The following is a 16,415-nucleotide window of genomic DNA, read 5'->3' as shown; positions in this document are numbered from 1 at the left end:
TATTTGCATAAGCCTGCTATAGAGCCTGTGTCCTTAAATACAAATATGGTGAGGATTGAGGGACACAAGACATCTGTTAGGATGAGATATTTGTGTTACTATCGTTTAGTTTGTGAATTTAATCCAGATCCGTGTGTTTAAAAGGTTGTGTGTTTATTTTTATTCCACTGAGTGATCAATTACAGAGAGGAAACTCTAGTTCTAGCCCCATTTATTGGTTGCACTACTCATGGACAATGTTTATCAGTCCTGGATGCACATTTCCTCTTTTTCTCTTTCTTTTTGTCAGCGGTTCAGCGAGGACGAATGCCTCCAACCCAGCCCAACCCAGGCCAGTACGCGCTGACGAACGGGGACCCTCTGAATGGCCATTGTTATCTGTCCGGATACATCTCGTTACTGCTGCGGGCTGAGCCTTACCCGACGTCCCGGTACGGGAGCCAGTGCATGCAGCCCAACAATATCATGGGCATCGAGAACATCTGTGAGCTGGCGGCTCGGTTGCTCTTCAGCGCCGTGGAGTGGGCGAGGAACATCCCTTTCTTCCCCGACCTGCAGATCACCGACCAGGTGTCCCTTCTCAGGTTGACGTGGAGCGAGTTGTTTGTGCTTAACGCGGCCCAGTGCTCCATGCCTCTGCATGTGGCCCCTCTGCTGGCCGCCGCGGGCCTCCACGCCTCCCCGATGTCCGCGGACCGCGTCGTGGCTTTCATGGATCACATCCGGATCTTCCAAGAGCAAGTGGAGAAGCTTAAGACCCTGCACGTCGACTCGGCAGAGTACAGCTGCCTCAAGGCCATCGTGCTTTTCACATCAGGTGGGTGTCCAGCATGACACAAGGGAGGGGCAAGGTTTTTTACTTTTTATTTTTTGGGAAGGGGGGAGGGGGCACCGGGGTGTACGCGAACTCGGTGCCGTTATGTCAGGAATCGGCTGGTCGCAGGAGATCTTTCTGTTGCTGATTGGGGGGGGTGGGGGGGGTCATTTAGTCAACAGCTTGCTTCATATCCACTGACATGCATTCCCATGTCAGCTGCAGCCGCAGCATAAGACGTGTAAATAAATCCAGATTGCGTAAAAGCGCATCCCCCTTTTCCACCTATCTCTCTGTTCAAAGCCCCCTTTTAAACCTGACAGCATTTCCAATGGCGTCATTAATAATCTATAATTTTCGAGTTTGAACGTGTTTCAACAGAAAGCCGTGATAGTTCGCGTCCAAACATTTTGGAACAGGTGTCAAATAATTGAGCGTAAAGATGAAATAGTCTGTCAAAGAGTGATGTATGGCTGCTGATGCATTTATGAGCGTCGCTGCATGCTTTGAGCCTTGTTTTTCTCGTGCACTAACACATAACTTCAGGGGCAGGAAATAATCCCTAACAGACTGGGATGCACTTATATTTATATATACAAAGCTGATGGAGGTTCACTCGGTGCGCCGCCTCTGTGGGACACGGAGCAGCACTTAATAACACGAGTTAATGGTAGATTAATCTTAGCTGACCCATTAATTTCATTAGTTACTGAGGAAAGTTTCTTAGTCGTACGGCTTTGAAAAGTAATCAGCAGCATATTTTAAAAGTAACCTACGATGTTAGCTTAATAGATGGCTGACTTGGGTCCTAAACGTCCCAATTTACTCTCTCTGCGTAATTTAGACGCTGTTTTGGAGTTGGTTGTGTGTGCTTTGGTGCCATTGGGCCTGTTGTGTCAGGGGAGTCTGGGAGGAAAAGAAAAGACTGAACTCTCTCACAGAATAACGCTACTTCTAAACTTTCCTCAAAGTTTTGACCTCAACACAAATCTAAAATTAGGCTTATGTAATCTACAATTGGAGATGATTTTTAATGAATACGCAGATTTACAGTAAAATAGAAATTTGGATTTATTCCGAATTTATTGGGTTTTTTTTTTTTTCAAGTTTTCTAGAATTTCACAGAACTACAGTCCACCACCTTGGCTTTAATCAAGCATAAATCTACAATTAAGGCTTTATATTATATTATATTATATTATATTATATTATATTATATTATATTATATTATATTATATTATATTATATTATTATATTGTATTATATTATATTACATTGCAAACAAGTCCCTAAATATTTAAAAATATGTACAAATTGCTCAAAAATTGTCCATGATAAGAAATTGAACGTGCCAAACTTTAGTTATGTGAATTTTAATTGTAAAATACTTTCAGCACTCAATGTTTCTCTTTAGGTTTAGCCACATTTAGGCTTTTAGTTTTGTTAATTAATTTAAGTTTTAAAAACTATAATGAATCCAAACTCATTTAAAGAGTTTGCGTTTTCCACTTACTAACATTTAGCAGCATTTTGAAGGAAGATCAATTTTTACGCACATACACTTTTTATAGTCACGTCTTTTTGAATGTATTTATTTAAAATGACCCTGCACAACTTTCAGTTTCATCTATTTAACGCGTTTCAAAAATCCACCACGGATTCTATAGGGGAAAAAACGCCACACACACTCACACTCACACACACATTAGCATCACCCATGTTTTCTAACAGACCATTTACTGTGATATGCTACAACTGGTGTCGGCTATAGAAAGTCACGTGGCACGTTGCCAAGATCAGCGTGGACTGTTTGCCTTTAATAACAGCAGACGTGTCAGTAGGTGCACAAATTAAAGTGGCCAGGATAAACTCTTTTGCCACAGATCTGGATCATCGTCGTATGCGTTCATTCCTCATATGCGCGCGCCGCTTGTGTGTGTGTGTGTGTGTGTGTGTGTGTGTGTGTGTGTGTGTGTGTGTGTGTGTGTGTGTGTGTGTGTGTGTGTGTGTGTGTGTGTGTGTGTGTGTGTGTGTGTGTGTGTGTGTGTGTGTGTTTGCCCAACTTTACAGAAATAGTCGTTTGGATCTGGAAGCTATCTGCCCCCTTGTCCCAGCCTTTTGGGGGCTGTGGGGTGCAGAAGTAGGGAGGCCTTCTTGGAGAGCTGTGGGGTGTCTCAGACCAGCTTTCTCTTCTGCAAAGCTTTGATGTCCTTATACTGCTAAATTCTATGAGTCACTGTTGTGCTGTGCTCCAAATTCCCTAATATAATTAATACAAACCGCATCGATTCAGCGCTGATTTTGAAAGAGACACTCAGAGGAGATTTGCATGGTACTCCAAATGGCCGTACCGAGGACACAGTAAATCACCCGAAGATCTCAGCTTTGCCCCCCTCGGGTTCATAAGGTTACTGTGTCTGCCCAAAGTGAGTTATAGAGCTAAGAAATTAGGAATGGGCTTAAAAGCGTCTGTCCGCTGAGCTGAATCTGCCTTTCTGTTTCTAGAAAAGCTCCGCTCAAATCATCTGAGGACAGCTCTGTCTTCTTCTAGGACCATATATGCTTGCGTTTACAGTACTTTGTAAAGCAGTTTGAGTGAGTGTGTATGCGTGTGTGTGTTTGTGTGTGTTGGGGGGGGGGCTCCTTTTGTGGCAGGGGAAAATGCGTAAGATCTTAACAAGCCTTGTATCCTTTTGTCTGCGCTGCAGAATCCACCAGTGGGCACCAAACGCGTCTCGCCTACATTTTTTTGCACATCCTCTCTGTCGCGTCACTGTGACTGTTGACATCACCTTCTGCTAATAAATCTGATTGCCTCCAACGGTCTGTCCTATAGGCTACGTGGAAAAACAGGCCAAGAGTGGCCTATGGAGAGAAGAGCAGCGGAATCACTTAACTTGCTGCAGAGTAATTAGGTCACATTACATCCAGTGTAATTTCAGAGTCATCAGCGCCGTTTATGTTGCCTTACGCTTAAATCCCTCGAGTCCAGGCATAAAGAGCAGCGGCCTTTGGGCCTGCAACCATTTCCTCCACCATCCCATCACCCACACACGCGTGCGCACACACAAACGCACGCGCACGCACACACTTTCCAGTTCTTTATTCTGACCGAGCGCAGAGCCACTCTCCACTGCGTTCCCCTCGCTCCAGCAGCAGGTCCCCCCCTGTTTATTCTGTATGACAGTCCCACTCGCTCAGTGTGATGTAGCATGTTTGGGCAGCTTGTTTGTTCATTCCACATTGTCAATAACCCGTAATGGCGGGCGCTGAATGATAACCAGGCAGCTTTTGCGCGACGTAGATTGGGTAGGACAAGGTGCGCGCTTGGCAACGTTTACTGGAGGTGGGAAAATGGCAGAAATAATCACGTAAAATCCCAACCGACCGCTAAAAATCTGTCCCACTTTACATGTCTGCTTCTCTTTGTGCTCGCTGACCAGACACAGTTAAAAATATATTTTTAGAAAACATTTTAAGCTCTTTGACTTGCTCCACGAAATTTATCCCATTAGAATCACATTCGATACCTTCTGTTTTTCTCGCCTTGCTGCAATTTTGGGGGTTTGGATGAGAGTCCTGACCGCAGTGTGTGTGCGTGTGTGTTTGGTGTGTGTTCCACAGACGCTTGCGGCCTGTCGGACGCTGCTCACATCGAGAGCCTACAAGAGAAATCCCAGTGCGCCCTGGAGGAGTACGTGAGGAGCCAGTACCCTAACCAGCCCAGCCGCTTTGGCAAGCTCCTGCTGCGGCTGCCCTCTCTACGCACCGTCTCCTCTTCCGTAATCGAGCAGCTGTTCTTCGTCCGCTTGGTAGGTAAAACTCCAATTGAAACCCTCATCAGGGATATGCTATTATCCGGGAGCAGCTTCAACTGGCCTTACATGTCCATCCAATGATCCTTATATGAAAGTGGGGGAAAAAATCAGAAAGGAAAACAAAAGGACCAAATGTCAGCACCCCCTTCACCCCATTCCCCTCCAAGAAGACTATATATAGGACCTTTTCTGAGAAACTTGGAAGACGTTACCTTTTCTCCCTGTCTTCTGGGACTGTGATGGAATACATAATGTACAGAGAAATATCGGGACTGGACTTTACACCTGTGTAAATCCACGCTCATCTTCAAGAACAATACTCTTCATTTTGTAAAATACTAGTCTTTATTTTCCTTTTTTTTGTAAAAAATACAAATAAAATGAAAAACATCATATGCGCAGTAAGAAAAAAAATGAATCAAGACTTAGCGGAAAAATAATGTTTCCAAGCAATTATAAGAATTGTCCTGTGTCTATGTACCTCTCTGTTTTGTATTTTTTCTGGTTCTAAACCAGGGTTTCTGTGATTCTATACTAATAATTTTTGATATAACCTTTTGCTTCTTATAATGAGTGCGATATATGTTGTCGAAGCTATGTTCTCCAAGAATTAAAATTGAAGTGAAAATTTTAAAAACAGGAAAATAAAGAAATTTAGACGATTAAGAAACAGTCTAATCGCTGTGACAATATCAACACTGATGGTTGAACTTTTTTTTCAATTGATATGATGGACCTGCAGCAGCAGCAGCAAAAACTGACCTCCAGGACATTTTTAATGACATTTTTACTCCAGGAACGTCTGGGGCGCCTTTACCACCCCCGGGCCATGATGATGATGATGATGATGATGATGATGAGTGCGTGTGGAAGTCGATCATCAAGTCAAAGAGGAGAGACATGAAAAATCAAAAAGCACTTTTAATATATCATTTCAAAAATACATTTTGTTTTTTTCGTCTTGAAAAAAAATCATTGTTTCTTGAATTTTATTGGTTGTTGCCTTCAATTTGCTTACTCCATGATGCAGCTTTTTTGCAGAAAGGTCGGTTGATGAAGTTGTGTGATGGTGACTGTACTATTAAAAAACAACAACAACAAATAGGCAACGATGTCTCATTCTCAAGCTGTTTTCCCCTCTTTGTTCTTCCTCTTCTTCCTGGGACCAAATAGATGCTCGAGGAAATCCTTGCGCACCAGACAGGCGCAATACGGCCCTGCAAATTAGACACGTGTCAATGATAATAAATCGTTTGCATCTGTAACAAAAATGATTGTGTAAGGGTTTGTTAAGTATCTTATGTTCTAAAAGACTGTTTGACGTAACTGGCACTGTGGATATAAAGAATTGCAAACGTATGGAGCAACGAGAGCGCATCTTTAGCCTCCTAATGAAGGTGATTACCCCAAAATCAAACCATATCACAATCTCCCTCTCGATTCCGCAGCCTAAAAACTGCGTTCATGAAAAGTAAAACAAATTTTGAAAAAGGTCTGCCCTGGTGTGCTTCATGCTCTGTCTTGATGTGGGCGTCATTTGGCAAAAGGGTTAGGTCCCGCTGCAAAGCTGCGGTGGTTTGCGTGATCAATCTGGAAAATGTGTTTTACAGCATGTAAGCCAGTCGATAGGAACACCGAGTGTGATGCATTGTGTGGGAATGGAAAGTGGTGTTTGCGTGTGTGTGTGTGTTAGTGGTTAGGCAAATGAGAAGAAAGACGTGTTAGGAGAAAATCAAGTGTACGTCCGTGTGTGTGTGTGTGTGTGTGTGTGTGTGTGTGTGTGTGTGTGTGTGTGTGTGTGTGTGTGTGTGTGTGTGTGTGTGTGTGTGTGTGTGTGTGTGTGTGTGTGTGTGTGTGTGTGTGTGTGTGTGTGTGTGTGTGTGTGTGTGTGTGTGTGTGTGTGTGCAGACAGGTGATTTAGTCCAGGTTTGGTGACATGAAGCTTTTGTCCTCTGTTTGTTCCCATGTCTCTGTTTTTGTCTCATTTCACCCCCAAAACGATCACAAAGAAGCTCAGGTCGTCTGAGTGACAGAAAAAATGGATAAAAGAAGATTTTTTTTTCTTATGGGTGAAAAAAGAAAATGGGGTTTAGGTTTGACATTTACCTGGTTTGCCTGTTATCCCTCCTCCTCATCAGACGTGTTCCTTCTTTTTGACAGTCAGTGATGAGGCACAGTGTAAGCTGCTGTAGCACAATGATGTTTCTAATATTTGTCTTTATTTACGCAATAAGTCTCCTTTCTAAACGTTTCGGCTAACTGGGTGTGAGAAGAAGGAAAAGGAAAGAATGGGGTCGATTCTTGTTCAGGTTGTCCTCAGATGATCTCCTGTGCGTGGCAGCATCAGACTGGATCATAAATGTTGTTGTTGCTTTGTGTATATGATCATCCTCACCGACCTGTGGGTCAGTTGGAAGCTGCACAATAATGAGCAGCAGGGGCCTTTATTCTGTTCTTGTAGGCAGAATGTTCTGAGCGTGGAGCCATAAAATATCAAGAAAAATGTTAAAACTAACTTAAATAACCACAAAAGAGCACCAAACGCTGTCAGGAGTTCTAATGTATTATTATTATTATTATTATTATTATTATTATTATTATTATTATTATTATTAATGATGGGGGAAAACACTGAAATAATGAATGGATAGGAGTGAGAACGTTCTTGTTATTTATTAAAAAATCACCTCAAATCGCCATGACGACAGAAAAGGTCGTTTGTGTGTTTTCTGTATGTTCGGATTAGATTGTTTGCTGGGTTATTAAACGCAGCTTTCAGCTGCTTGTCTCCACATGATGTATTCAAAATCCCTCCAGAGTAACTCTCTTTTATCCTCTTGCTGAGAGCATTCTGTTACACAATTGCAACACTGCAGGCTATTTAAAGCAGTAGTTAAAAAAACTGATGAAATGGTCGCATGTGTTCCTAATTAACGTTTCTGTGAAGGCGATGCAAACAAAACACGTGAGAACTCGAGGAAAAGTGGTCATTTGGATTTAGAAAGTGGATTTTTCTTTCTTTTTTGTTGAAAGCGGTTCAAATTATTTTTAATGTGCAACATTATAAGTGATTGCCATACGTTAGGTTACTTTTTTATTTATTGTTTAATTTATAAGACCATTACGGCTGTTAATTTAATAAAAGCAACGCGCAGTCAATTTCCTATAAGACAGATGGATTTGTGGGACACCAGCGGCTCTGTAATTTCGGAAACTCTGGTTACCAAAAGTGTAACTGCGAGATGAGTCTAACAACCATTTACCTTTGTCTGGTTTCATTCATCAAACCACAAGTGGAGGACTCCTAACACAGGGGGCTATTTGTTTGCTTTACACAAGCTGCTGGGTGCGATTTCACGTTTGAGATATCTGTCTGAAAGCGAAACATTTATTATCCTAAGTTGTCAGAGAGGCTATTTCTTCCTAAACCTGCTTCGGCGCAGAGCGGCAGCGTTCTGCAGCGGCGGAAACGTCACATTGGCGTCACACGTCACTACATTCCACTTATGCCAGAGCCTTTTTTTATATTCCCTGCTCACATTTGATAAATACTGCTGTTTGAGACAATAACGCTTTCCAGATAGTATGACTGGGAGCCCCGCTGAAGGATGACGCGGCTTATTTCTCATAGTGCCTCGTGCGTAAAAATGATGACAACACGTTGGAGGACAACAAGTGCTTCTGCTCATCCATCCAGGCTTGCTAACACGTCTGGGAAGCACACTTGCCCCCTGAAACTGAATATTTCTGAGGGATATCTGCTCCATTCTCCAACCTGAGTCACTTGTTCTTGTTCTCGCTGCACAGGCAGAGAGGCGTAAATCGTGATTACAGTATGGCTGTTCTGAGATCCGTCTGCAGACCACACTGGCACCACTTAAGCCATGGATCAGATCCAGAGTCCTTCTGGGAGTAAAATGCAACACAAGAGGACGCCTCGCTTGTTTTCGTGCGTGATGACCACACACACAAGGCTTCCTATTATTTTGCATATATGTGTTTCTGTATGTCTGAGTGCGGGAACGTTCCCCCGCAAGCGCGCAAACGTCCACAAAGCGTACGCGAACGTGCTCGTGCTGGTGCCTGAGAAAGAGAAAGCGAGAGAGGGAGAGATGATTGTGAGAAAGGCTGGATCGCTGTGTAAGCGGATCTCTTTGTGTTGATTTAGGAAGACGTTTGCTGTATATAACGTTCAAGGCTGATAATATCATTGCCTGGCCAGATAAATAAAGCATTGGCCAAAACCATCGGGTCAGCTATCGATCCGCTTTTTCTCCCTGAGAGAGTGAAAAAGCGGGGTGGACAGGAGGCGGAGGAGGAGGAGGGGGGAGGAGGACAGGGAGGAGGGGGAGACTGAGAAAGAAGGAGAAAAAGAGAGAGAGACCTCACTCATTAGCATTCCAGAGCCATGGACTAAACGCTGACAACTAACAGAGATATCCAGCTCTACACCACTGCACGCACCACCACCCCCTATCCACCGCCACCCCTTTGTCTTCCTCCTCTCTCTCTCTCTCTCTCTCTCTCTCTCTCTCTCTCTCTCTCTCTCTCTCTCTCTCTCTCTCTCTCTCTCTCTCTCTCTCTCTCTCTCTCTCTCTCTCTCTCTCTCTCTCTCTCTCTCTCTCTCTCTCTCTCTCTCTCTCTCTCTCTCTCTCTCTCTCTCTCTCTCTCTCTCTCTCTCTCCACCCAGCCCTTCATTTCCAGCGGACAGATCTCTCGTCACAGCCAGCGCATTTTATTTATGCCCTCTTCACTTCTTTTGCACGAATGGACCCTTGCACAAGAGAGAGAGAGAGAAAGCTTCTAGTTAAAGCAGAGGAGAAAAAAGAAAGAGAGGTGGGGAGAGTGGGGGGTGATGTTGTAAAAGCTGTGCAGAAGTGACAACGCTACGCGCACCGGCTTTGCTTGAGAAAGACAAAATTGTGTGTGACGTGACAAAATGGAAAAGGGAGACGTTTTAAATTGCAACCTTAAATGCTATTACTTCGATATTTTAGGTGAGGGGGGAAAAGTAGATTTGGAGGAGAGGGTAGATAATCAAAGTGCAGGGGATTCATTTTACTTTGATTTGGAAGTTTAGTTTAATTTTGGATAATAATATTAAACTCCTCATAGGACCTATTATTATTATTATTATTATTATTATTATTATTATTATTATTATTATTGTGACCAATAACCCCCAATTTCTATTTCCAAAGACTGCCAATTACGTCTTTTTTCCTTCTTCAGACGACTATATCTTAATATGCGCGCAAGTCTCGCCCAAAACTGACAGCTGTTCTTCTGATAGTAACTTCTTTCCAAGATTTTTTTTCTCTCCTCCCCTCCCACCCTGGGGCCCCCCAGTCTCTGTCTTGCTTTGTTGTTTTAAAATATGCATGTCTCTCCGGAATGCCAGTCACGGGTCCAAACTTTGTGTGTCCCAACCTCCCACATGATGAAATGATCCTTTTAAAGCGGGCTCAATATGTCTCAATCTGCACTCCTCTCCCCTCTGTCTAAAAAAAGCTGCTGGGTTCGGGACGCAGCCCAGAAATATATTAATTAAAGCTCATTTTGCTGGGGACGGACCTTTTTTTTAAATAAATCACTGAGGAGCAAGACGCTGTTGGACCAAGTCGAACTCTGTCAGCGATGGATGGATGAAGATTCACGGCAGCAAAAAGGAGGAAAAGAAGTAAGGCTCTCTTTGACGCTTCCTCTCTTTCTCTCGTGTGTGTGTGTGTGTGTGTGTGTGTGTGTGTGTGTGTGTGTGTGTGTGTGTGTGTGTGTGTGTGTGTGTGTGTGTGTGTGTGTGTGTGTTCCTCCGACTGAGACGGATAAAGTCAGGGGGAGTGAGTGAAAGAGAGAGAGAGAAGTGTAAGAGGACGGGGAACAAGCAGATCAAAGCCATTTTTGATCTAAATCACCAAACTTTATTTTGACTGACGTCATTTGAAATAAACAACAAAACGATACATTTTAATTAATTGTATAGAAATTAAGTTGTCTGCAAATATGCTTTATACTGTACAAAAGGTAACTATTTGTGTGGGTGTTTATGCACGTGTGCGCCAAGAAATTAATCAGCACGTGGCATGTGCAACTTTTTTCCATTTGATTGCACGAGCTGTGGTGTTTACATGTGTGGAATAAAAACCACACTATAGGGAGATGCTGGAAAGGAAATGCTCGGTTTGGAGCGCCTGCTGCTCAGAAGGAACTTCTAATTCATCCTGCTGAAGCCTGCAGGATTCGTAGCGGCAATAAAAAGGCATGGAAGCTAATACAGACATGCGAGTTTATTAATTTATGGAGAAAGTTTGAGTTCACGCCTGTTGCTTGTGCTAGCTCTCGGGAGTTCTGCAGCATCCCCATCTCCTTTCAAAATAAAATCGCAGCCACACCGGCAGTCACTGGAAGAGCAGCACAAACAAATTGTATGTAATCACTGTGTTCATTTATTATATTCAGACACGTTTTAATGGAAATCCCAAACAGTCTGATTATGTCAACATATGGGAGGCCGTGCAGCAAGGCCCGCGCGCACACACCTGATAACGCCTGGGCTTTTCAGCAATATTTACGGCTTCTCTTTTCTAATGCACTCCAGATGGTGTGTGTGTGTGTGTGTGTGTGTGTGTGTGTGTGTGTGTGTGTGTGTGTGTGTGTGTGTGTGTGTGTGAGTGTGTGTGTGCGCGTGTGTGTGTGTGTGTGTGTGTGTGTGTGTGTGTGTGTGTGTGTGTGTGTGTGTGTGTGTGTGTGTGTGTGTGTGTGTTAATGTGCCACCGCGAGCTCCTCTATTTTATACTCAGCAGCATTTTGATGTAATTACATCAACGTTTAAGGGAGAATGTATTGGTGACCCACTTATTTTAATGTCAAATTCATACAAAATACAAAATAAAATAATAAAGAAGAAAAACTGTGAGGTGAGGCATCTTGGTATGTAAGGTTCATTTTCAGGCTATTTTTTATGAAAAGAAATCTCGTTAAAGTCGGACTGCAGATCCATTGTTTGATGGATTAATGTGTTACATAGACAAAACGTGCCGGCTGTATTCACGCCTGACCAATCTTTGTTGATGTCTGTGTTTTTCTTTCTTTCTGTCTTTCTTTCTTTTTTTCAAAAAGTCAGCCAAGCATAATAATGCGTGTAAAGATAAATCCACTGATCCCCTCCTCCTCTATAATATCCACTGACAATAAATTGTATTCAGCAGGTATCCAAACTCCACTGAGCGCACGCTGATGGCTGTTACCGAGGATTTTAGTAAAGGGGCTATAGCGGCTTCTGCGTTGTCATTTTGATATGTTTAGTGTATATAAACTCTATCTATCTATCTATCTATCTATCTATCTATCTATCTATCTATCTATCTATCTATCTATCTATCTATCTATCTATCTATCTATCTATCTATCTATCTATCTATCTATCTATCTATCTATCTATCTATCTATCTATCTATCTATCTATCTATCTATCTATCTATCTATCTATCTATCTATCTATCTATCTATCTATCTATCTATCTATCTATCTATCTATCTATCTATCTATCTATCTATCTATCTATCTATCTATCTATCTGTCTGTCTGTCTGTCTATCATCTATCTATTTATCTATCTATCTATCTATCTATCTATCTATCTATCTATCTATCTATCTATCTATCTATCTATCTATCTATCTATCTATCTATCTATCTATCTATCTATCTATCTATCTATCTATCTATCTATCTGTCTGTCTATCTGTCTGTCTGTCTGTCTGTCTATCTATCTATCTATCTATCTATCTATCTATCTATCTATCTATCTATCTATCTATCTATCTATCTATCTATCTATCTATCTATCTATCTATCTATCTATCTATCTATCTATCTATCTATCTATCTATCTATCTATCTATCTATCTATCTATCTATCTGTCTGTCTGTCTGTCTGTCTGTCTGTCTGTCTGTCTGTCTGTCTGTCTGTCTGTCTATCTATCTATCTATCTATCTATCTATCTATCTATCTATCTATCTGTCTGTCTATCTATCTGTCTATCTGTCTGTCTGTGTCTGTCTGTCTGTCTGTCTGTCTGTCTGTCTGTCTATCTATCTATCCATACATCCATCTATCTATCTATCTATCTATCTATCTATCTATCTATCTATCTATCTATCTATCTATCTATCTATCTATCTATCTATCTATCTATCTATCTATCTATCTATCTATCTATCTATCTATCTATCTATCTATCTATCTATCTATCTATCTGTCTGTCTGTCTGTCTGTCTGTCTGTCTGTCTGTCTGTCTGTCTGTCTATCTATCTATCTATCTATCTATCTATCTATCTATCTATCTATCTGTCTGTCTGTCTGTCTGTCTATCTATCTATCTATCTATCTATCTATCTATCTATCTATCTATCTGTCTGTCTGTCTGTCTGTCTGTCTGTCTGTCGATCTATCTATCGATCTATCTATCGATCTATCCGTCTATCTATCTATCTATCTATCTATCTATCTATCTATCTATCTATCTATCTATCTATCTATCTATCTATCTATCTATCTATCTATCTATCTATCTATCTATCTATCTATCTATCTATCTATCTATCATCTATCTATCTATCTATCTATCTATCTATCTATCTATCTATCTATCTATCTATCTATCTATCTATCTATCTATCTATCTATCTATCTATCTATCTATCTATCTATCTGTCTGTCTATCTATCTGTCTATCTGTCTGTCTGTGTCTGTCTGTCTGTCTGTCTGTCTGTCTGTCTGTCTGTCTGTCTGTCTGTCTATCTATCTATCTATCCATACATCCATCTATCTATCTATCTATCTATCTATCTATCTATCTATCTATCTATCTATCTATCTATCTATCTATCTATCTATCTATCTATCTATCTATCTATCTATCTATCTATCTATCTGTCTGTCTGTCTGTCTGTCTGTCTGTCTGTCTGTCTGTCTATCTATCTATCTATCTATCTATCTATCTATCTATCTATCTATCTATCTATCTATCTATCTATCTATCTATCTATCTATCTATCTATCTATCTATCTATCTATCTATCTATCTATCTGTCTGTCTGTCTGTCTGTCTGTCTGTCTGTCTGTCTGTCTGTCTGTCTGTCTGTCTATCTATCTATCTATCTATCTATCTATCTATCTATCTATCTATCTATCTATCTATCTATCTATCTATATATTTATCTGTCTATCTATCTATCATCTATCTGTCTGTCTGTCTATCTATCTGTCTATCTGTCCGTCCATCCGTCCGTCCGTCCGTCCGTCCGTCCATCTATCTATCTATCTATCTATCTATCTATCTATCTATCTATCTATCTATCTATCTATCTATCTATCTATCTATCTATCTATCTATCTATCTATCTATCTATCTATCTATCTATCTATCTATCTATCTATCTATCTATCTATCTATCTATCTATCTATCTATCTATCTATCTATCTATCTATCTATCTATCTATCTATCTATCTATCTATCTATCTATCTATCTATCTATCTATCTATCTATCTATCTATCTATCTATCTATCTATCTATCTATCTATCTGTCTGTCTGTCTGTCTGTCTGTCTGTCTGTCTGTCTGTCTGTCTGTCTATCTATCTATCTATCTATCTATCTATCTATCTATCGATCTATCTATCGATCTATCGGTCTATCGGTCTATCCGTCTATCCGTCTATCTGTCTATCTGTCTATCCGTCTATCCGTCTGTCAAACTGTCTGTCTATCATCTATCTATCTATCTATCTATCTATCTATCTATCTATCTATCTATCTATCTATCTATCTATCTATCTATCTATCTATCTATCTATCTATCTATCTATCTATCTATCTATCATCTATCTATCTATCTATCATCTATCTATCATCTATCTATCTATCTATCTATCTATCTATCTATCTATCTATCTATCTATCTATCTATCTATCTATCTATCTATCTATCTATCTATCTATCTATCTATCTATCTGTCTGTCTGTCTGTCTATCATCTATCTATTTATCTATCTATCTATCTATCTATCTATCTATCTATCTATCTATCTATCTATCTATCTATCTATCTATCTATCTATCTATCTATCTATCTATCTATCTATCTGTCTGTCTATCTGTCTGTCTATCTGTCTGTCTGTCTGTCTGTCTATCTATCTATCTATCTATCTATCTATCTATCTATCTATCTATCTATCTATCTATCTATCTATCTATCTATCTATCTATCTATCTATCTATCTATCTATCTATCTATCTATCTATCTATCTATCTATCTATCTATCTATCTATCTATCTATCTATCTATCTATCTGTCTGTCTATCTATCTGTCTATCTGTCTGTCTGTGTCTGTCTGTCTGTCTGTCTATCTATCTATCCATACATCCATCTATCTATCTATCTATCTATCTATCTATCTATCTATCTATCTATCTATCTATCTATCTATCTATCTATCTATCTATCTATCTATCTGTCTGTCTGTCTGTCTGTCTGTCTGTCTGTCTGTCTGTCTGTCTGTCTGTCTGTCTGTCTGTCTGTCTATCTATCTATCTATCTATCTATCTATCTATCTATCTGTCTGTCTGTCTGTCTATCTATCTATCTATCTATCTATCTATCTATCTATCTATCTATCTATCTATCTATCTGTCTGTCTGTCTGTCTGTCTGTCTGTCTGTCTGTCTGTCGATCTATCTATCGATCTATCTATCGATCTATCCGTCTATCTATCTATCTATCTATCTATCTATCTATCTATCTATCTATCTATCTATCTATCTATCTATCTATCTATCTATCTATCTATCTATCTATCTATCTATCTATCTATCTATCTATCTATCTATCTATCTATCTATCTATCTATCTATCTATCTATCTATCTATCTATCTATCTATCTATCTATCTATCTATCTATCTATCTATCTATCTATCTATCTATCTATCTATCTATCTATCTATCTATCTATCTATCTATCTATCTATCTATCTATCTGTCTGTCTATCTATCTGTCTATCTGTCTGTCTGTGTCTGTCTGTCTGTCTGTCTGTCTGTCTGTCTATCTATCTATCCATACATCCATCTATCTATCTATCTATCTATCTATCTATCTATCTATCTATCTATCTATCTATCTATCTATCTATCTATCTATCTATCTATCTATCTATCTATCTATCTATCTATCTATCTGTCTGTCTGTCTGTCTGTCTGTCTGTCTGTCTGTCTGTCTATCTATCTATCTATCTATCTATCTATCTATCTATCTATCTATCTATCTATCTATCTATCTATCTATCTATCTATCTATCTATCTATCTATCTATCTATCTATCTATCTATCTATCTATCTATCTATCTGTCTGTCTGTCTGTCTGTCTGTCTGTCTGTCTGTCTATCTATCTATCTATCTATCTATCTATCTATCTATCTATCTATCTATATATTTATCTGTCTATCTATCTATCATCTATCTGTCTGTCTGTCTATCTATCTGTCTATCTGTCCGTCCATCCGTCCGTCCGTCCGTCCATCTATCTATCTATCTATCTATCTATCTATCTATCTATCTATCTATCTATCTATCTATCTATCTATCTATCTATCTATCTATCTATCTATCTATCTATCTATCTATCTATCTATCTATCTATCTATCTATCTATCTATCTATCTATCTATCTATCTATCTATCTATCTATCTATCTATCTATCTGTCTGTCTGTCTGTCTGTC

General features: G+C 39.9%; 1 protein-coding gene across 1 annotated transcript in view; it reads left to right on the top strand.

The window, feature by feature from the left end:
• Positions 1–16,415, top strand: part of nr2f1a (nuclear receptor subfamily 2, group F, member 1a) — a 38,241-nt gene that overhangs the window by 3,307 nt on the left and 18,519 nt on the right. The window contains exons 2-3 of the mRNA XM_015972426.3: positions 290–817; positions 4,440–10,313. Coding sequence (XP_015827912.1) covers positions 290–817; positions 4,440–4,714 — 803 coding nt within the window. The 3' untranslated portion in view covers positions 4,715–10,313. The remainder of the gene's footprint in view (positions 1–289; positions 818–4,439; positions 10,314–16,415) is intronic.

Source organism: Nothobranchius furzeri, chromosome 17, assembly GCF_043380555.1.
Source record: "Nothobranchius furzeri strain GRZ-AD chromosome 17, NfurGRZ-RIMD1, whole genome shotgun sequence".
Lineage (NCBI taxonomy): Eukaryota > Metazoa > Chordata > Actinopteri > Cyprinodontiformes > Nothobranchiidae > Nothobranchius > Nothobranchius furzeri.
Note: the sequence above shows the minus strand (reverse complement) of the source record. Positions and strands in the feature narration are given on the sequence as shown.